Source organism: Mytilus californianus, unplaced genomic scaffold (genome assembly GCF_021869535.1).
Source record: "Mytilus californianus isolate M0D057914Y unplaced genomic scaffold, xbMytCali1.0.p SCAF_2, whole genome shotgun sequence".
Lineage (NCBI taxonomy): Eukaryota > Metazoa > Mollusca > Bivalvia > Mytilida > Mytilidae > Mytilus > Mytilus californianus.
This window is the reverse complement of record NW_026262668.1, coordinates 111881537-111905343: the sequence shown is the minus strand read 5'-3', so window position 1 is coordinate 111905343 and position 23807 is coordinate 111881537. Positions and strand designations below refer to the sequence as shown.

The 23807-nt window shown below is 33.4% G+C and overlaps 1 protein-coding gene across 34 annotated transcripts in view; it reads right to left on the bottom strand.

Moving 5' to 3' along the window:
• Window positions 1-23807, bottom strand: part of LOC127728578 (enhancer of polycomb homolog 1-like) — a 34710-nt gene that overhangs the window by 9184 nt on the left and 1719 nt on the right. For all 34 annotated transcript variants that reach the window (XM_052236061.1, XM_052236071.1, XM_052236081.1 and 31 more), the window contains exons 2-11: window positions 20913-21069; window positions 16346-16491; window positions 15772-15867; window positions 14418-14525; window positions 5350-5417; window positions 3041-3121; window positions 2472-2580; window positions 1595-1759; window positions 564-650; window positions 47-195 (exon numbers count right to left, since the gene is read on the bottom strand). In XM_052236061.1, the coding sequence (XP_052092021.1) occupies window positions 47-195; window positions 564-650; window positions 1595-1759; window positions 2472-2580; window positions 3041-3121; window positions 5350-5417; window positions 14418-14525; window positions 15772-15867; window positions 16346-16491; window positions 20913-21069 (1166 nt within the window). The remainder of the gene's footprint in view (window positions 1-46; window positions 196-563; window positions 651-1594; window positions 1760-2471; window positions 2581-3040; window positions 3122-5349; window positions 5418-14417; window positions 14526-15771; window positions 15868-16345; window positions 16492-20912; window positions 21070-23807) is intronic.

Here is a 23807-nt window from a genome sequence, read left to right as displayed (position 1 = left end):
AAAAGTTTGGTTTCCTTGCCGAAAAACTATGTTTCTTTAAACTTACCTCCCTCCCCTACCTAACCGCCTACGTGCAAATCCTATACAGCGTGGGGGTTGAGACAAGGAGGTTAAGTTATATCTGTATTTTTTTTCTCCCATTCCACCATCTTCTTGACTGCACCAAGGCCAGTTTCCAAGTCGATTTAAGATTGGCTAAAAAATAAATTTTGGAGAGATATAATTTCAACAATAAGATACCTTGCATCTTCAGCTATTGATGGAATAAGATAAAAGCATCCAGAGAGAATTCAGAAATCTAAACTTTATATTGTCTTGCAAATATAACTGTTCAGGCTAATACATATTTCTAACTTTGACCCTGTTGTGAACTTCTTAAGCTCTCCAAGAATTTATTTATAAATGTTTTTTGATCGAATATTTAAAAATAATCATGAAATGTCAGAAGTCAAAAATTATTTTTAATCATCAGCTAAAACAATGAAATTAAGGTTAATCTTATGTTTAAAAATCTTTGATCACAAAAAAAGGAATGTACAAGAAATGATTATAATAATGCATACAGCATGATAATGACAGTTCCTCTTCCTCCTGAAGGCAAACAGACCATCTGGGTCGTTCTCCTCTTCATGATCAGAAGGTGACATACCCTGTAAAAGAAATAACACATTTAAGTTCAATATTCTTATTTATTCTTTCTTCCATAAGCAGCTCTACAGTGTTGGCAGTGGCTGCAAGTTTGTCCCACTGCTGTTTCTGCAACTGTTTCTGAACTGCTGGACAGAATTATGTAAAAATTTTACAGAATCTCAATCACATGAGGTACTTTTGCACAGTCTATTCTATTACTTCATCTGAATGATTTTAGGGTTTTTTTTTTCAGACAACATTGTCATATCTGCAAAGTAAAGTACACATTTGAGGGGTACCCGTTTTGTATCTGCAAGTCCTAAACCCCTTATTACAATTTATTGAAACATTCTCACAATACTGAATACTGTGGATTCAATTATTTTCATTGCAACTGTGCAACTTTCGAGGACTGAGAAAAACAAATGGGTTTTTGTGGATATTTGATTTTGTAGTTTTACCAACCTATAGAAAATTTGTACTTCATTCCACATTTAAATTCTTGGTTAACCTTTACCCGCAAAAGAATTGATATCCCATGAATATCAATGGATCCACAGTAATCATTTTGTGCAGCTCCTATATTGAGTTTTAATCTGTATCATTTTGGGGGTTTCCCTTTCAAAAGCATAAACTTTGCCAGGTGCCTTTATGGGGGTACCCAGTTTGTATCTGCAACTTCCCTAAACCCCTTTTTACAGTTTATTAAAACATTCTCACAATCTTGACCATATAATGTTATTAAGCACCTCCTTTTTTTTAATCAATTTACTTCCCTAAACCCCTTATTACAGTTTATTAAAACATTCTCACAATCTTGACCATATAATGCTATTAAGCAGCTCCTTTTTTTTTAGAATCATTTTTTTTAGTTTCATTACCCCAAATAAGCTTGAAACTGCTTGCCATTGCCATTACTTCGCAGACATCTTATATCATTGGCATTTAAAAATAACTGTCTTACCGGAGAAAGTCCTTCATCTTCAGAACTGAAGTCGGGGTGTAGAACATCAATATCATTATAATGAGATTGTTGAACACTTGTTACAGTATGCTCTCTCTGTTGCTGTATCACTTGTTTATGTTTCCTCTTTCTGTATTCTCTTTTCTTTTTAACCACCATTTCCTCCTGTGAAAATTGTATATTTTAATTACATTTCTGTTAATTAGACTTAATTTAAAGGTATTCCATACATGTACCAAAAATATCACTGGTATTTAATTAAGAGAAATATTTTCTACAAATATATCTATACATAAGAAAACAATGGCTTACAAAAATTAGTGAATTCGAATGGACTTGAGATAAATGTGAACACTGAAATGTGACTTAAGACAGGTTTAAAATTCATTTATACTGTACACACACTGTATTGTTTCTCAAGAAGCCTGCACTGTAAGGGTTATGAAGAAGCCTTCATTGTGCACACACGTGGCACCCGTAAATAACAGTGTATTTAATATTACCAGAGTTTTTATATTTAAGCCTTTTCACAATACATTTGGCAAACAATCTATTTATTGTAACCAATCTTCTAAATGAAGGACATTATACTTTTAATTTAACAAGTACATTTTCTTGAATTTAAAGAATTTGATTATTCAAGCATTTGAAATGAAATATTAGGGAACATAGCTCCTATTCAAATCAAGGAATATAATCATGCACCATCTGAGGAATTGAATATTGTAATGTGAATTTGTTCTGTAATTTGCGTCATTCACAAGTCCATATATACGAGGTGAACCACCAAATTTTGCATTCCTTCAATTTTTGATAATTCACAATTGTATTAATTACCAATTTACATGAAAATTTATTGCAAGAATTAGTCACAAACCTGACTCCAACCTCCTCCATAGGTATATGGTGACAAAAAAGATGGCATTTTGTGTCTTAATGCTTCTGCTTCTTCCAACATTTTACCTTCATAATCTTCTGCTGCATACCTAAAATACAAAACAACATAGCAGTGTCGATAATATTTAAAATTGAATATATAGGCTATAATTTTCACTTACTAACACTAATTTTTGTATTCCACATCTTCTTTAAGCAGACATGCAGGTTAATACATTTCACGACGCAGAATCTGGAATTTAAGTGTTCAACTCCAACTCCGTACAAATTTTCTATAGGATTGTATGCAAACTTTTGCAAAACCACCAAATCAAGTGTCCACAAAAATGGTCTTTTCCCAGTCCACGAAAATTGGTATCCACAACATATATGAAACCACAGTATTCTTAGAAAATTTTTATCCCGTTATACTGCTATGTACTAAGATCAAAGTTTAAATTTATTTGGACATTTGTAATTAGTAGAAAGGGAATATGGTATGACACCCAGTTTTCTGTTGTTTTTTTTTTATTTTTAAATATTGTAACTTGTTTAATGTGCTGCATTTACCTTTTATCTACAACCTCTATTGTCAACTGAACCATTTCTTTCTTGGTCTTCTCTCTTCTTTTGATCATTTCTAAGAGTGTTCTGGAGTATAAAGAATCAACTATATAATTTATATTACAGGTATGAAATTAACTTATATAGCCAGTATTGTAGCCATACATCTGTAACAAATAAACTACTGTTTTTAAAATGTATTATTTTGATTTGTATATCATATTTTTCTATTTTTTACAACAGGTACCTCTATAAAAGTTTTAAAATGTGTTATTTTGATTTGTATATTTTATTTTTCTATTTTTTACAACATGTACCTCTTTAACGGTTATCTTTTATAACGCGCAACAATATGATTGTAAATTTACTATGTGTAAATATATCTGTTTTGATTGGATTGTATGTGAGGGCCGCAGAGAAGATTAGTTTAAACTATCTGTGATTACCCTCTTCCAAAAAAGAATTGATTATCATTATCATATGAGCCCAAGAGCTGAAATTGATAAACTGAACATATTGATAGTAAAAACACCGTGTTAACTGTTTAAATTGACCAGCACTAGACTCAAATTTTTTTAGCTAGAGATCTCATTTCCCTTTCTTGGTGCTAAATGACAACGCAGTGTATCCCTGATGCAACATTGTCATGCAGCTATTCCCATTGTACGTAAAACCACTATTCCAATTACTGCCATACATGAATATATTGATGATAGAAAAGTAAACGGTTTTCATTTGCCTCAAATTTTAGGCCCCAACATTAGATTTCCCTTGCTTCAATATACACCATTTTTTTCTTCCTTTGCAAATATTTTCAAATTCATGTTACCAATCGATGATTATCATTAGTCATGTAACAAAAACCAAACCTCAATTTTGGATGTATTATTTACTGCCCTTACTACTGAACTGTATGACCTCAAAGTCAGCAACTATAAAAAGTGTCCGACAGATTTAATATTAATGAACAGCAGGTAGACCTCAACATTCTTAACATTTTCTGGTAATGTCAGATTTTCTTTAGATCTCAACAGTCTGATTATCTTTTAGTAGTTTTCAAGATAATAGACAAAAATTGTATTTTACCCCTATGTTCTATATTAGCTGTGAGGGATTACCGGGCCCATTTTTTAAAACCAAGGATCATTGTGGCAAAGTTCGTATTGAATTGGTCCAGTAGTTTCAGAGGAGGATATTTTTAAAATAGTTAACAGACAGCCATGACAGATGTCAAATGATGAAAAAATCAAAGTGATCTGAAATCACTGACGGTAAGATTGAAAGAATTGTGTGTATAATTTCAATCAAATTAACTCTTCCATTGCAGTGGTGGTGGACAACAAAAACTTGCTATAGCACTATTGCATATTTGTTAGTTACATTACTGCATAATTACTTCTTTTAGATTGCAACTTAATATTTATATTTTTTGAAACAGAAGAAATTACCTAATAAAAACAATTATTGTAGTTTCTCAGTAAACCTGGGACCAATGGATAAAGAGACTTGAAACCTAGTCCTATTTTTATCTCCCAAAATTTACATTTATCTCATCTTTTGTTAAATGCAGTTAAATGCAGTGTAAATGAAAAGTTATATATACATGTAGGTAAATGATTAAAATCTATCATCTGTATTCAATTTTATTAAAGAAATGCACATTTAATATTTATGTTAACCATATGTACAAATGTATAAATTACACATGAAGACAGAGACCACCTAATGATACTGACCTATAAAGATCAAACATCTAACTAATACTAATGAGGTCAAGTTGTTGTGTATTGAGTGGTCTGTCATGTTATTGATAAACTCACTAGTTATGTAATTTGGTCAATTATGATTGGCATTAAAGGGGAGGGGTCTATATACAATTCCAATTATTGCCCCACCCTTTGTGTTTAATTGTTCTTTGATCATGACAGTTGTCAATCATACTGATATTGTATCAATACTCTTACTTAATAAAAAAAAGACATAACTAGCCAGTAAATTCAAAAAAGTTATCACTATTATTCTTGAAAAAATGCTCTAAATTAAGATGTAACCAAATTTTTTACAGTTCATTTGTGCATATGTACACAGACATGAGAACAATTGGGAACTGTGTGTCAGTGTGTATAGATCTAGTAACAATTTAATAGCAAATCTGTCTACTTTCTGTTTGAGAGGCCGGTGCCTTAGGAAAGAATTGGAACAAGTTCCAATTTTTCCAAAAAACTGTTTTCCTAGTTTGCTGGATCAAACAAGTTTCAACAGAAGTGACTTCCTATTCAAGGTCTATTTAATTTATCTATAATTATGTAACTTACACAGCTCTATTGAGATCTCGTCTTAATTTCAACATTTTTTCATAAGAAGTTTCATCATTCTTCCTATTCTGAAATAGAAATAATCATAAAATGAAATTTTAAATTGACATTTCTATTTTCAACAGCATATAATATGTGACATGCTCATATATGGTTACCTATCAATTATTATAATCAAGAATCTGACCAAACGATGATGACCTAATGCGAACACTTAACTATGGAAATAAGGTGAAGGTTAGATGATGCCTGTCAGACTCATATGTATACCCTACAACAATTTCTACATTACAAAAACACATTTCACCTGTCACCATTTGAACTACGTAAATTAGCTGTGTTTAGTCCAAAGAGTTCCTTAATTGGAAAAACTTTTTTGCCACAGGAATTCTGGAAAAAAAAACTTGTCATCAATTGTTGAAAATGTCTAGTGAAACTTCTGTAATTTCAAGTTGTTTGTGTTTGTTTGTGTAAAAGACCTCAGACAATAAACAGCTGAATTCGGTGCAGTAAATAGTCTTGCATAATCTATTTTTATCTATGATGTGCACAGACATATAGTTTATGTAAATTCAGGAAAAAAATATTCGTACATGGCAAATCAAGGTTGGCAAAAAAGTGGTCAATACTAGTATTGACCATGCCGGCGGTAAATACTGGTAAATACTGGGAAATACTGGCAAATACTGGTCAATACTGGCAAATACTGGTCAACTGAAATTTTGAGAGGACTTTACTATAATAAAATGCTCCGCTGGGGCGCAGCTTGATACGACCACAGAGGTCGAACCCTGAACAGTTGGGGCAAGTATGGACACAACATTCAAGCTTGATACAGCACTGAATTTGGATTGTAATTAAATATTTGACACAGCATAGGTTTCTCACACATAATGAAAGTAGTCTAAGAACTTAAATTTTTTTAATTTACCTATTCAAACCATATCATTATTATTTGCTTTTATATATAAATCAGAAATAACCAATTTAAAATGGAAAATTTTAAAGAAAAAAAAGGACAAAAAAATCCCCCCCCCCAAATTTTTTGAAACCCCCTTATGATTCATCACCCCCAAACTCAATCCCAGCCTTCCCTTTGTGGTATGGTACCTTGCAGTACAATTTCAGAGAGATCCATACACTTGAACACAAATTATTGTCTGGAAACTAGAAAAATGCTTGGGTTTTTTGCACCTTTTTGGCCCCAAATTCCTAAAAGTTTAGGGCAATTACCCCAAACTCAAACCAAGCTTTCCCTTTGTGATATGGAACCTTGCAGTACAATGTCATAAAGATCCATACACTTACACACAAGTTATTGTCATGAAACTAGAAAAATGCTTGTTTTTTTGCCCCTTTATGGCCCCTAATTCCTAACATTTTGAGACAATTACCCCCAAAAACAATCCCAGCCTTCCCTTTGTGGTATGGTACCTTGCAGTACAATTTCAGAGAGATCCATACACTTGAACACAAGTTATTGTCTGGAAACTAGAAAAATGCTTATTTTTGGCCCCTTATTCCTAAACGTTTTGGGCAAGTACCCCCACACTCAATTCCAGCTTTCCCTTTGTGATATGGAACCTTGTAGTACAATTTCATAAATATCCATACACTTACACACAAGTTATTGTCATGAAACTAGAAAAATGCTTGTTTTTTGCCCCCTAATTCCTAAAATTTGGAGGCAATTACCCCCAAAATCAATCCCAGCATTCAAACCCTCAATCAGCATCATTTAACAGTAATATCTAACTAGAGGCTCTCAAGAGCCTGTGTCGCTCACCTGACTCTACTTTGGTTTTAGAAATCATGTAAAGATAGATAAAAAAATCATAACAGATACCCAAATAATGATTGAGGCCAAATTTTGATTAATATTGGTCCCGTTATTTAATAAAATATCCTGGTGGCCATCTTGAACAGTAAATCGGCAACAAAGTAGCAACACTTGGTCAGCACTTCATAAGGAACATTCATGCCATGTTTGGTTTCATTCCATTCAGTGGTACTCTAAAAGAAGACATTTGTATGTATTTCCCATAGGGTCCTTTGTTAAACTAAGTCCCCTGCTGTCGGCCATCTTGGATGATGGATCTCTCACAAAGTAACAACACTTGGTCAGCACCTCATAAGGGACATTCATGCCATGTTTGGTTTCATTCCATTCAGTGGTTCTCTAAAAGAAGACATTTTTATGTATTTCCCCTAGGGTCCTATGTTAAACTAAGTCCCCCGCTGGTGGCCATCTTGGATGATGGATCTGCTACAAAGTAACAACACTTGGTCAGCACCTCATAAGGAACATTCATGCCATGTTTGGTTTCATTCCATTCAGTGGTTCTCTAAAAGAAGACATTTGTATGTATTTCCCATAGGGTCCTATGTTAAACTAAGTTCCCCGATGGCCGCCATCTTGGATGATGGATCGGCTACAAAGTAACAACACATGGTCAGCACCTCATAAGGAACATTCATGCCATGTTTGGTTTTATTCCATTCAGTGGTTCTCTAAAAGAAGTCATTTGTATGCATTTCCCGTAGGGTCCTATGTTAAACTAAGTCCCCCGCTGGCGGCCATCTTGGATGATGGATCGGCTACAAAGTAACAACACTTGGTGAGCATCTCATAAGGAACATTCATGCCATGTTTGGTTCAATTCCATTCAGTGGTTCTCTAAAAGAAGACAATTGTATGTATTTCCCATAGGGTCCTATGTTAAAGTAAGTCCCCCGCTGTCGGCCATCTTGGATGATGGATCGACTGCAAAGTAACAACACTTGGTCACCAACTCATAAGGAACATTCATGCCATGTTTGGTTCAATTCCATTCAGTGGTTCTCTAAAAGAAGACAATTGTATGTATTTGCCATAGGGTCCTATGTTAAAGTAAGTCCCCCGCTGTCGGCCATCTTGGATGATGGATCAGCTACAAAGTAACAACACTTGGTCAGCATCTCATAAGGAAGATTCATGCCATGTTTGGTTTCATTCCATTCAGTGGTTCTCTAAAAGATGACATTTGTATGTATTTCCCATAGGGTCCTTTGTTAAACTAAGTCCCCTGCTGTCGGCCATCTTGGATGATGGACCGACTGCAAAGTAACAACACTTGGTCAGTACCTCATAAGGAACATTCATGCCATGTTTGGTTTCATTCCATTCAGTGGTTCGCTAAAAGAAGACATTTGTATGTATTTCCCATAGGTCCTTTGTTAAACTAAGTCCCCTGCTGTCAGCCATCTTGGATGATGGACCGACTGCAAAGTAACAACACTTGGTCAGCACCTCATAAGGGACATTCATGCCATGTTTGGTTTCATTCCATTCAGTGGTTCTCTAAAAGAAGACATTTGTATGTATTTCCCATAGGGTCCTATGTTAAACTAAGTCCCCCGCTGGCGGCCATCTTGGATGATGGATCTGCTACAAAGTAACAACACTTGGTCAGCACCTTATAAGGGACATTCATGCCATGTTTGGTTTCATTCCATTCAGTGGTTCTCTAAAAGAAGACATTTTTATGTATTTCCCGTAGGGTCCTATGTTAAACTAAGTCCCCTGCTGGCGGCCATCTTGGATGATGGACCGACTGCAAAGTAACAACACTTGGTCAGCATCTCATAAGGAACATTCATGCCATGTTTGGTTCCATTCCATTCAGTGGTTCTCTAAAAGAAGACATTTTTATGTATTTCCCATAGGGTCCTATGTTAAACTAAGTCCCCCGCTGGCGGCCATCTTGGATGATGGATCTGCTACAAAGTAACAACACTTGGTCAGCACCTCATAAGGAACATTCATGCCATGTTTGGTTTCATTCCATTCAGTGGTTCTCTAAAAGAAGACATTTGTATGTATTTCCCATAGGGTCCTATGTTAAACTAAGTTCCCCAATGGCGGCCATCTTGGATGATGGATCGGCTACAAAGTAACAACACATGGTCAGCACCTCATAAGGAACATTCATGCCATGTTTGGTTTCATTCCATTCAGTGGTTCTCTAAAAGAAGTCATTTGTATGTATTTCCCATAGGGTCCTATGTTAAACTAAGTCCCCCGCTGGCGGCCATCTTGGATGATGGATCGGCTACAAAGTAACAACACTTGGTCAGCACCTCATAAGGAACATTCATGCCATGTTTGGTTTCATTCCATTCCGTGGTTCTCTAGAAGAAGTTCAAAATGTAAAAAGTTAACGCCGACGACGGACGACGGACGCCAAGTGATGAGAAAAGCTCACTTTGCCTTTCGGCCAGGTGAGCTAAAAATGGAAATTACATAATAAAGGTATTAAAATAGAAAATGACATCATAGTCATGGCTAAAAATAAACAAAATCCTTAATCAGCAACATTTTACAGTAATATCTAAAAATAAAATTCCTTTGTAACCATAAAAGCCCATTTAAATACATCATGACAGATATTAAAATAGAAAATGACATCATAGTCATGGCTAAACATAGCAAAAACCTTAATCAGCATCATTTAACAGTAATATCTAAAAATAAAAATTTCTTTGCAACCATAAAAGTAAAATAGAAAATGACATCATAATCATAGCTAAAAATAAACCAAATTTTTTTTTATTACCAAATTTTAAATGGAGTTTATTAAACTAAAACAATAAATTTGCAACCATAAACATGATAAAACCCCATTTAAACACATCATAAAAGTATTAAATAATTCAACTACATCATAAGGCTATAAAAATAGAAAATGACTTCATAGTCAAGGCTAAAGGTAAACAAAAAACCTTCATCAGCAAAATTTTATATTGGCAAATTTCCAATGAAGTTTATTATACTAAAATTGTTGGCAAATTTCCAATGCATTTATTAACAATAAAGTTATTGGCAAATTTCTAATTTACATAATTTAAAAGCAGTGTAAGTGAGATATTTAAATGAGTTTGAATTACCAACCTTACACTGCTTTTAAATAATGTTTTGTACTTATTTGTCTATTAACCTGGAAACCCTTGTTTTTTCACCTTTTTTTCCCTTATTATTTAAAGGTTTGAGCCATAACCCTACCCCAAAGCCAATTCTTAAATTCCAATGTAACCTAAATTTACAATATATATAACTTCAATTTAAGTTTTTGATAAAATCAAACCACATCATTATTATTTGCTTTTATATCTAAATCAGAAATAATTAACCAACTTTAAGTGGAAAATTTTCACACATCACGCCCCCCCAAACTCAATCCCAGCCTTCAGTTTGTGGTATGGTACCTTGCAGTACAATTTCACAGAGATCCAATTACTTAAACACAATTAATTGTTGGAAACTAAAAAAAAATGCTTATTTTTAACCCCTTTTTTAGCCCCTTATTCCTAAACATTTGAGCAATTATCCCCCAAACTCAATTCCAACTTTCTCTTTGTGATCAGAATTAACCAACTTAAAATGGAAAATTTTAAAGAAAAAAAAAAGGAAAAAAAATCCCCCCCCCAAAAAAATTTTTTGACCCACTTCCCTTTGTGGTATGGTACCTTTAAGTACAATTTCAGAGAAATCCATACACTTGAACACAAGTTAATGTCTGGAAACTAAAAAAAATGCTTATTTTTGCCCCCTTTTTTGGCCCCTTATTAATAAATGTTTTGGGCAAACATTTTAAAATAATATTTAAAACTGAAATTAATTTGTAACCTTAAAATTAAATAGAAAATGACATCATAGTCATAGCTAAAAATATACAAACTATTGGTAAATTTCCAATGGAGTTTATTATATTAAAACAATAAATTTGCAACCATAAAAGCGCATTAAAATACATCATAAAAGTATTAAAAAAAATTTAACTACATCATAAGGCTATTAAAATAGAAAATGACATCATAGTCAGACTAAAGGTAAACAAAAAACCTTCATCAGCAAAATTTTATATTGGCAAATTTCCAATGAAGTTTATTATACTAAAATAATTGGCAAATTTCCAATTTACATAATTCAAACATAGTGCAGGTGAGATATTTAAATGAGTTTGAATTACCAACCTTACACTGCTTTAAAATAATGTTCTTTACTCAATTATTTGTCTATTAAAATGGAAACCCTAGTTTTTTAACCTTTTTTCCCCTTATTCCTTAAACGAAAAAAAATAATTACCCCTTTTTTGACCCCCCCCCCTTATGATTCATCACCCCCCTTTCCCCCCCAAACCAAGCTCAATAACAGCCTTGCCTTTGTGGTATGGTACCTTGTAATACAATTTTAGAGAGATCCATACACTTGAACACAAGTTATTGTCTAGAAACTAAAAAATGCTTATTTTTCACCCCTTTTTAGGCCCCTTATTACTAAACGTTTTGGGCAATTACCACAAAACTCAATTCCAGCTTTCCCTTTGCGAAATGGAACCTTGTAGTAAAATTTCAGAAAGATCCATACACTTACACACAAGTTATTGTCATGAAACTAGAAAAATGCTTGTTTTTTGCCCCCTTTTGGCCCCTTATTCCTAAAATTTCGAGGAAATTAACCCCAAAATCAATCCCATCATCGACCCTTTGTGATATGGAATCTTGTAGTACAATGTCAAAGAGATCCATACAATAACACACAAGTTATGTCTGGAAGTTACAAAAATGCTTATTTTCGGCCCCTTTTTGGCCCCTAATTATTTAACTGTTGGTACCATAACCCCCAAAATCAATCCCCACCTTCCTATTGTGGTATTGAACCTTATGGTAAAATTTCATAGAGATCCATTCACTTAAACTAAAGTTAGAGTGCGAAAACCATTGTGTATTCGGACGACGACGACAACGACGACGACGACGCCAACGTCATACCAATATACGACCACAAAATTTTTTTGCGGTCGTATAAAAACTAGTCCCTACCTCAGGTCAATTACTTGGTAAATGGATAGATATAGTCACAAGGCAGAAAGTCACTTATATACTACCTTGTACAATGTTGTACTAGGACAAAAAGTCACAATTAATTAGTTCATGAACATGGTTTAATGAAGATTTATCAAATATTAATTAAATCATACAACAGATATAGTCATTAACACCATGAAGTCAATCACTTAAAAGAGACTATATAACATCTGGTTTTCTTAACAGTTATTTTGAAAGATGCAATTAAAAAATTTATAAAAATTGTTTTATAGATTTATATATGTTATATATTTATAAAAAAAAAACATTTCCTGAATTTAGAAGATTTTTATCATGCTGTTTAATAGTCAGGAATTAATTCATTGTTAAAAACAATCTTCAGAAATCACTTTTATGACCTTTTTCCTGTTATGTCAACATTTATTAGGGGACAGTTGTTATAGTAATTAAACTTTTGACACCTGTTAGCCATGTAATAGGTAATTATATATGCTCTGATAATCTATATTGTTAGTCACTTGTAATTCTATTTACCTGTAAAATTCAAACCTTTTCAAGAAAAAAATATCTTGATTTATACATGTTGAAATAACTGATATAGCATTTTTATATGTATACCAAAAGTATGCAATATCATTACCCCCTAAGAACTAAAGTAGTCATTTTTAATAGTTAATAACATACCAATATCATTCATTTTTGTCGAGCCTTCGACTTTTGTCGAAAAAGCGAGACATAGCGATCCTACATTCCGTCGGCGGCGTCCACAAATATTCACTCTGTGGTTAAAGTTTTTGAAATTTTAATAACTTTCTTAAACTATCCTGGATTTCTACCAAACTTCAAAAAATTTGTTTATGATCATAAGATAATATTCAAAAGTAAATTTTGTAAAAAAAAAAATCTTTTATCCGTATTTTACTTATAAATGGACTTAGTTTTTCTGCCAGTTAACATTACATTCACTCTGTGGTTAAAGTTTTTAAAATTTTAACAACTTTCTTAAACTATCCTGGATTTGTACCAAACTTGGACAGAAGCTTGTTTATGATTAAAAGCTAGTATCTCAAAGGAAATTTTGTTAAAATTTTGTTCCATTTTTTCCGTATTTTACTTATAAATGGACTTAGTTTTTCTTCCAGTTAACATTACATAACAGTCTGCAGTTTAAGTTTTTAAAACATTTATTAGATTCATAAACTTTAATGGATTTTTACCAAACTTGGAAAGAAGCTACTTACAATCAAAAGATAGTATAGAGAGGAATATTTTTATTAATTTTTTTCCTCATTTTTGTTCAGCCTGTGATTAACAGCAAAAGTAGGCGAGACACTGGGTTCCGCGGAACCCTTACAAATTTTTATAAACTGAATCATGCCAAAGGAATAAAGTTTTCCCTCATCAACCAATTTTTTACAAGAATTGATAGATAAGTCAGTCAAAAGAAGCATGAAAATTTCAATTGACCAGTATTTGCCAGTATTGACCACTTGGGGAGTATTGTCCGGGGCGGTAAATACCGGTAAATACCACTGGTAAATACCAGGGGCGGTAAATACCGCCCAACCTTGTGACAAATATGTATTATAAAGAATATAAAAGTTTTTGGTAAACAGGAAACTGTTAAGCAATGAATCTGAAAATGCCTTTCACAGAATATCATGCTCACAAGAAGCTTGATACCATTTTTCCAAATTTGTAGTTTCTGAAATGCAACAAAAATTTCATGGGACCAATGGGGAGACACACAGACAGACAGATGTAATATTGAATATCCCTCTTCTTTTGAGAGGGGCATAAAAAGGACCCTTATCGCCCTACTACTTTTACCCCTTCTTTCAATTTTTATCACTTTCAATGAAACTGATTCAGCCAATATAGCAAAATTAAGATGTAACCCATAATTTATTAAATGGTAAAAAATTATGCCACAATAGAACGATATCTGTCGAGATTGACTAAAGTTAAAATCCAAAAACCATTCTACCTGACACAGAGAGCAAAACCCTTTAGGGTACATCAATTTTTCTGAAGCACAAAATATTTACAGGAATCAATGTAACACAAGACCTAACTAAATAACCCATATCATCACAACCTCCATTTTAACAAACAGCAATTCTGACAATCTTTTTGGTTTAATATAAAAGAAATAGCTTAATTCCTATAAAATTTTCTTCCAAGTATCTCTTTCCACCAACCTTTCTAGTCTGCATCTTTTCTGTTCTCCTTCTAAATGCAACATATGGATTATTAGTAGTTGATCCATCTCTTTTTTCTGTTTTCACTTGAAGTATCAAAGGATGGGCCTAAAAAGAATTTGACAGACTTGCATTTATTGATAACTTTAAATACAATATTTCATTATTGCCATTATTTTCTTTAATATTATTATTTTAACTAATGATCATTTCACAAAAACCATCTTTGCTAGCCGAGGGTTACAATCCAGTCCCCTCCTCTCCATTTATGCCAGATTAAGCCAACATTTGTGATAAAAGTCACCCCCATTCTGACTATTACATTCTTGACCAATGGTAGCACTTGAACTCTCTTCAGTATGGAGGTGTAAAAATAGTTGTCTAGTGTTTACAAATTTCGTGAAGCAGGAACCGAAAATATTTGTTGACATTCAAACATTGCATGAGAAACATACCCAAGAACTTCCAATTAGTTGATTTAGAACTTTGAATTTTCTCTAAATATCGTCCTATGTTTTGGGGTAAAGACCTTACACAATCAGCATGTGGCAATTGTTTATTTACATTTTAGACATTTACACCTGATCATCTTAAAGGCCCTTTTTGACTGGATGCAGCCAGTTACAACTGCAACCAATGGAAATCAATACCATGTGGATCTTAACCCTTGGGTAGCGAAGATGCACCAAAACATACTCGAACATGATGTAAACAAATTGTACAAAACAAAACACCCCAAAATCAATATGCATACATGAGCAATATTCTTTTTTTCCTCTACTTCCTGTTCTTTCATTGCAAATTTCAATTTTAAGCAATATGATATTAGCTGGTTAATATAACTGTAATGTAAGAAGACATGTATTTTGTTTCTATTAATTACTACCATTAAATTTTTTTTACAGAGTTATGACTAAAATCATATGAATGTTACCTTAGGGTTCTTCAATTAAAACATACCCTAGTCGTGCATTTCCAAATTTTAAATCCTTTTTTATATTGTGAAAATCAAAGTGAAAATCTAAAATACCTATTTAGGCTGTTGCCCTATTTTCAAAGTACCTTACCTGTGTACAATGTATGTTTTAAAGGAACAGCCCTTATCAACATTATTTATCTAACATGTCTAAATAGCTGCAAGTAAAATCTTAATTGGACCAGCTGCAAGAAATAGTTGACACATGTATGTTTGTAGAAATACTACCTTATGAATCATAAACAGAATTTAACAGTGGATAAGCAATGAAAAGAAGGGATTCAATCTGTAAAACAGATTCATTAAAGCTAAGCTATACCTTTGACCTTCCACTGACAAACAGGAGGACAGAAGTGTACGAGCAAGGATAAGGCTTACCAAGCGTAAACGTTTGTTTAGCCAATAGTCGTACACAGCTATGATCAGATCATCATCTTCCTTCAGCAAAAGTTTGGCTTCCTGCAGTGTGACAACCTGAAAAAAAAAAAACAGAAAATTTAAATGAGTTCTTGTTTTATAGATCAGAAACATTTATGTGAGAGAAAATCCACCACAACCTTAAATAATCACAACACAGACACGAAAGATTTAGTTAAAAATGTGTGTTGTTCAAATTTCCCACTTTTAACCTGATCAAAGGATAAAAACTCCAACAGAATTTGGAAGTCTTACCTTTTTACATTCAATTTTCTGAAGCTTAGACCAGCAAAAACTTTCCATGTTGCAACAGTAAAAAAATACACAGAAAAGAAAATGCTTCTATTCTTAGATGATTGTTAGGCTAAATAATGACACAATGTAAAAGACTGATGCAAATGAGTTCTCCCACCAGATTACATTTTGAGCGAAATTATAGATACATAGAAAAATGAAATGTGTGGATCAATTTAAACTTTGACGTTCCAGTGTCAGTCAGCAGAACCAAAAAGCGAAGAAAGACAATAAAACATACCTGTTGACCACTCCCCTTTTCTAGTCTGTCCATCATCTCTTCAAACTTGAGTGGAGAAATTTCCATCTTCTTACTCTGATGTTCTACCCAGGATTCATCCTCACTATCCATGTCATAATCAGGTATTTCTTGTTCCATACCACATGCTAAAATACATATTTACCAATGGAGTATAACAAAATTAGAATCAGTGAAGTTAACAAGAACAATTACTTGACAATACTAGGGTTTTCAATAAGCACTGGCACATGTCGAAATTTCCCCGTTTCAATTTAAGGAAATCACTGGTTCAAATTGTGTTTCCAAATAAAAATCAAAGCACTGTAAGCGCTATAGGCAGTTAATCAAAAATATGATGAAAACTGTGGCAGTGTTGCTTAAATTGTCATAGCTTGTTTTATCTCATTTTTCAGATTTGTTTTTTGTCATGTGCTGTACTATCACTATCCTACACATTTTTCGCTAACAATATAACATTTGTTTTCAAACGTTTATTATTCATTTTTAAATTACTTTAAAATATGTATCCTTTCGATGATTGAAAGTCTGTGAAGATGTATGTACACTGTCCCAGGTAAGGGGGGGGGGGGGGGGGGGGGGGGTTGGCGCCAGCTTACGTGTGTGTCTGTCCGAAGTCATTCAGTGGTTGTCATTTGTTGCTGTATATCATATTTGTTTTTCATTATTGATTTGTACATAAATCAGGATGCTGGTTTGCTTGTTGGAATTGTTTTACATTTGTCATTTCAAGGCAATTGACAGCTTCATTCTATGTGGTATGAGTTTTGCTCATTGTTACAGGCCGTATGTGACATACAGATGCTTATTTCTATCAACTTTTCAATACCCTGATGAATGAATTTAACTTATGCAGCAATAATGTCGTCAGAATTAAGGTTTTATACACTACAGTGTTGTATAGTTTAGTTTCCATATGTACTCAGAGTTTTCATATGCCACATTAGCATTTTTAGTCAGATCAGCAGGTGTCAATCCTTACAAAAACTGATTCAATAATACTGGGAACAATGTGAGGTGGTGTAATTTTATTGTTTATCATGCATATATCATATTACACAAAATGATTATATTGTTGGGCTAGAAATGCTTTTAATTTTCTTTTACATGATTATTGTACTTCTAAGTGTCCAACCTATTACATTTACATCAAATTTCATACAAATATTGTGCCTGTCTTTTTTAATATGTTTATATTCTTCATTTCTTACATACTTTATAAAACATATTTCATGTATCTGCACATTGTATCATCATTATGTATATGTATTCAAACTATCTTTATATAACTGATACCTGGGTTACTACTTGTATATATATATTAATAGTGTGCATATTATACGATGTATCTCCCACATTTTATAGTAACAGTTGCACAGACATATCATTAGACAGCCTCTAAAAATAACTGGACGGTTACAGTAAACTCCATGAAAATAATATTCATGTGTTGTAACCCCTGGCAATTTTGTAAAAATTCCTGTCAGAAATCTGAACCAAAATTTGTCTGACTAGTCGTCATATGATAAGACCTGGTAAAAAGTTTCATAGTTCATGTACTTCGATCATATCTGTAGATAAACATGTCATACATGTATAACTATATTTAAAACATCAAAAAGGTCTAGAATTTCATAGCTGTCATGGAATTATTATGATGACTAGTCAATGCAGCTACTAGATAGTATCATGTATTGTACATGCATGTCTTGTCACTTCTAGGATATTAAAGCCAAGAATTGGAATCTAGCTAAAATAAAAACAAATACAAATATTTATATTGTTTATTTAGAATATACAATCATGATAAATTATATTTACACAAGTTTTGTCAATTAATTTGAAAAGAAATCATTATGGGATCATGGCATAGGCGGATCCAGGGGGGGGGGGGGGGGCTCTGGCCCCCCTTTTGTGGGAAAAATTTGGTTGATTATATAGGGAATCACTGAAGCATGACTGGAGCGGGGCCCACCCCTTAGGTCAGTCAGCGACCTGCCTTGACCCGCCCCCTCCAAGTCCATGATGTTACTCGAGATCTATATCAATATTGGAATAAATAAACGGTTGGTAAAACATTCTTGGACTTTACACTTCTTGAAAGATATATCTTCTTTAAAATGGGCCATAGATGAAGATTTTTTTAGGCCCAGATTGGCCAGAAATAAAAAAAGTTCTGGTTTAGAAAAAATATCGTAAACATTGAAATGTCAAAGTCTGACCACATGCACTTGTTTCTTTGCATGGGAAGACCCAATATCAACGTATATTTTGAGCTCCTAAATCTTCCCATGGATATAAACAAGTGCCTGAGAGTAGGACACTGGCTTCATGTCAAGATCAAGGTGATCTAGACCGAATTCTTTTATCCGCATATATTTCCTATATTCACATTTGCTCTTTTTTGATTCTCGCTGATTTTATACATTTTTCGGACATCCGTACCTGTATACAGTGATATATGAATGGGGTTTCTACATTTTCTTGTGACTTTCTATTATCACACGATCTTTCTGAGTCTAAAATCCATATACATGTATATCACATACTACTGTCAGTCTCGGCAAGTTTGACATATTTACAAGGTCTCTTAGCGACAAGAAACGACAAGAAGCGTCAAGAAGTACGGACGGCTACTAAATGTAACATAATTTTAAACTTCACACAACAGAAAATAATCAACTGTAATTAATTGACTTTTCTATAAATTTATTATTCTAACAGTGTATAAACTTTCTTGTCTCTAAATTTATCTTCTTATCGCAAATTCATTCTTCCTGTCGCTAAGTTTTATCTTCTTGTCGCTTATTGTCTCTACAATCTTCTTGTCGGTAATTAGTGAGACCTTCTTGATTTCCGGTTTTATTCAACAAGTGTAAACACCATGTTGGTGCATTACTTGACAAGGTCATTTATGTGAAAAACGGAGTAATACAAAAGAATGAAATCCAAATGTGAATACACAATTTATTAACACTCATCTCAAACAAAAAGAATATCATGATTAACAATAATTACCTTTCTATCATCAGAATCCTCCAAATTTAAAAGATACGTAAATTTCGTCTTCTAATTTGAAATTGCCGCCAACTTATTAATAGACTACTGACGTATTTAATACGTATCGACGACAAACAATATTCCTACGACTTTTGCCATTTGGGAAAAGTAAACGACTTGTCTTTAGAGTTTTTCGACGATTAAATATTTCATACAATTGTTCTTTGACATCTTAGCCAAAAACACGGGGGAAAATAAACTACATACGAATTTCTATTGAGCACTACTTCCTATGTGCAACTTCAAAACTTTTGGGTTGTTCGACGATCATTTAAGGTTTTTCTGGTCATATTTTTTGTATTCCAGAATTAAAAGTATGAAAAAAGTGCCCAATTAGTTATTAATAACATATTAGCCAGCTAGATAATAATAACAGCACTTTTTTCGCCATTCTGTGGGAAGAACACAAATCTAGGGTGGTAGCATAAGGCAGCTTAACTGCCTAATAAAATAAATAAAACTGTGCTATCGTTCCTTAAAACAAGTTGTTGACGATTGAATTGACTTTTGCCTTCGATTGCGCTTTGTTTAGGTGTTCTCATCGAGGTCCGCGTTGTATTTTTAGATTCTTGACAACTTTACGAAGATTGATAAGGAACGTGACATCCGAAATGATTTTAAATGCGATCATTTGTGCGCTTAAAAAAAGGATGATTCTACATATTAGTAAAGCGCCTTTTTGTCCAAGAGTGAAAACACATGTTGATCCAAGATGACATGTAAACAAGCAAAAAGAAAACCAACGTTGCTTAATTTCTTTACAGCCCCACTAAAGAAAAAGAAGCAGGTGAAAACAGATTCACATATTATGTAATTTACGCATGAATATCGATAGTTGTTGAGATTGACAATTCTTTAATAATGATCATAATAACTTTCAGATCCATTCAACGCTGATATGGTCATCAAGTATATATATAATTATTGACGCCATTCTGAATAAGAACACACAATATGTCAGTGTAACAACAGGTCGATGTACATGAATTGCTTATCCTGTTTCCAGTTTATGTTTTTATCTGATAAGCAATATATATAACAATTTACTAATAAGATTAACCTTCCTAAAAATAAGCTAAAAAAGATATTATTCCTATGAAACCTCATTTTCTATGCTCTTGTAAACAGTCTGAATATACCTCAGAGTGCATCATTTTCAATGTAAGTCCAAAACATTTTTCAGGGGGGGGGGGGGGGGGGGGGGGGGGGGGGGGGGGGGGGGGCTTCAAATAAGTAAACAGCTCTTCACTTCAAACTTATTGAAAACCTTGCAATACCAGTAGTATTCAAATAATCAATGTGATATGAGGGTGTGGATGGGGATTTACAGAATAGAGAATAATGGGCAAAAAATTTAAATAAGAGAAAAATGGACCAAAAAAATAAAGAATAGAGAATAATGAGGTGCTAAAATATAAAGAATAGAGAATAATGGGCAAAAAGTATAAAGAATAGAGCAAAATGGCCTAAAAAAAACTTTTCTACTCACCCTGGATATGGATATACTGTTTAGTGGGCTTAAATTCTCCTTTATACAATTTATCATAATCTTCCTTAATGGTCTCAACATCAGGTATAGGGATGACAAGTGCTTCTGCAGTACCGTAAACTTGTTGGGCTGATAGGTATCTCTGGAGATGATGTTCCTGCAATGGGATAACAAACCAAAATATAACTTAGAAACACATGGAGTAAGTGGGGGCCAAGTTATTTTTCCAGAAGAAATATTGCTATACATATATGTATGTACAAAAGATATCTATTCAAAAGAATTAAAGTCTGTCAACTGGGAGGAGAATCGTGACTGAATTTACAATGAGAATGGGTCTAAATATCAGTTTTGAATATTTTGACCTGAAGAAAATCCCTTTCTATCAAAATAGCAAGGCTTATAAGTTATAATTTGCAAGCTTATGGTTTGAACTAAAATTTTTAGTCCAAATCTTTACTGTATATCATAAATCAGGATGCAGCTTATGTAAGTTAGATAGTTGTTGGTAGACATTTGTCATGTTTGTACACAATGTACTATCAGATTACTTAGTCTACAAACTCTATTTAACCAGTCTTTTAATCTAAGCCAATTGGATTTGTGAGTGACCATCTAAACCCAACAAACAACTGTTACAGTAGCTAATTGACCCTCCAGAGCAAATCTGGTGACCTAGAAATCAGTTATTGGGTTTATTTCCAATTTTCATTCTTAAAGATTGTTAGATCATTAGCCATTAGAAACCAATCTCAGCTACACCTGAATAAGTACATTGATGGATTGTTGTTTACTTTCCAGTGTCAATTATTACATGCAGAAGAGCCCTGCTTTGTACTAGACTGACTAGCAGTCTTTATGATTACTGTGCTAGTTCACAAGATAACATTCTGCAGGAAGACATGACACCCTATGCGATGACATTATTCTGACACAGGGTCGACAAGTCCTTTTACTACTTGATGCTGTGTGTTTAGCAGAAACAAGCCTTTACCAATTGTCAAGTATTTAGTTCATCTCAACCAGAGATCAAAACCTTAATTAACCTCTTGCATTCAGGGGCAAGCGAACTACATGTACCACTAGGGTGGTTCTAATGGAGCATATAATACGAGACCCATTTCGGTACCCTGACTAACCATTTTTTTTTAGTCAACAATAAAAAGATTTTCATTGTAATTGGGCGAAACGTATTTTCACAGGTATTGTTCTTGAAAGCAATGTTCATTTTGTTCAACTGCTAGCTTAATGCTGAAAATGGTCAACAGGTATTGTGTTTAACCGAGTAAATCATACCTGAATGACAAAAACAACTGTGAAAAATGGCTGCTAACCAGCAATCAAGGCATATGCTACATGTATATTAAATACAATTCTGGAATAGGATAAGGCTATTTCTGAGTTTGCAAACACAAAAAAAACTGTTGCAAACCTACCAACCGTATTTTTTCAGGAGGTGACAGAAAACTCAATATTTTTTAGGCCTAATGAGTGTCAACGCTAATCTAATACAACGGTACAAGTCCACTCTATGCTTAAGGTGCTTTCTTTTCCATCTTTGTTTGGAAAAAGTTTGTTACAACAACAAAAATACTATAAATCTAGCAAAAAATACATCAGATTGTTTAAAAGCTGTTTGATAAAGTCCAGCGGCAAATATGAAATTCGTCAGTCATACATTTGTACAACTGAACTTCAATTTTAACAATAGTTACTGTCTGATCGCAATGCATTGCTGTATTCCCCATATATATCTTCTTTATTCATATGGATATTGCACTGCATACAGGCATGAATAATCAAAGCCAGTCATGAACAGATCATTTCTTATTCATTTCAATTTGAATGTCAACCATTTTAACTGCACCAGTTTTCTCAATACATTTGGGACATTTTTTGGAGTGTTTTTCTATCTTATGTATGCTTCCTCTTATATGATAATTTCAAAGATTGTTATTCTTACAACAAATGGTGAATAAACTATTTATTGTAGACTTGTCTATATTTGCAAAACATCCAATTTTTAATTTCACCAGCCCAAGAAGGTCCCTTAGCCATACTGTGCAATACTGGTGTGATCTTATAGATTTTTTATTGTTTTTTATTTCTGGGAAGGTACATTAACATACATGTTCATGTAAATCAGCAAGCTAATATAGAGCTATATGCAGATTTTTGTGATTTAAAGATTTTTTTTCTTGGTGCGCATAGATGCTCATCATTTTTCCAGTAAAATTCTCCAGCTTAAGCAACAAGTAGACTGAAGATAGATGAGCTAGTGAATCCTGTGGTATAGAAATTATGCCCAGTATCTCTGAACAAGGAGTACGTCTTCCCTGCAAGGACAACCTTTGGGGTTGTGTAAATACAGTCACATCTGATAGGAATACCACAGGATGTTAAAAATGATGCCTCCTATAGAGAGTGCCACACTTCCTACACATCAAATAACTCCAAGCTTAGTACATATAGGTGGCCTGTAACTAGGCAAAATTTCTGTCACTATCAAACAAACCTCATTTTTCAAGCCATATGCAGGCTAGATTCACTTTGCAAACCTATATATTGTAATGATTAATTTGTTCTTGTCCTGAGTATGCACATATATATTCAATTCAATTGGAATTGTTTTGGAACCTACATGTACAATAATGATGACTCTCCCAATCCCAAACTAAATGAGAGGATATGTGAATTTTGACCTCATTGGTTGAAAAAAGTCTGGTAAGGCCTAAAATTTCAAGAACATCTGATGAAAGATTTTTGATATTTTTTAAACAATTAAGTGTCTTCTTCAGTCGATTCAGTTAATTTTATGTAAAACATTTGAACTGATATGGTCATGAAAGGTGCCTACATTCAAGCTTAAATATGAAAAATCTATCAAATATGCCA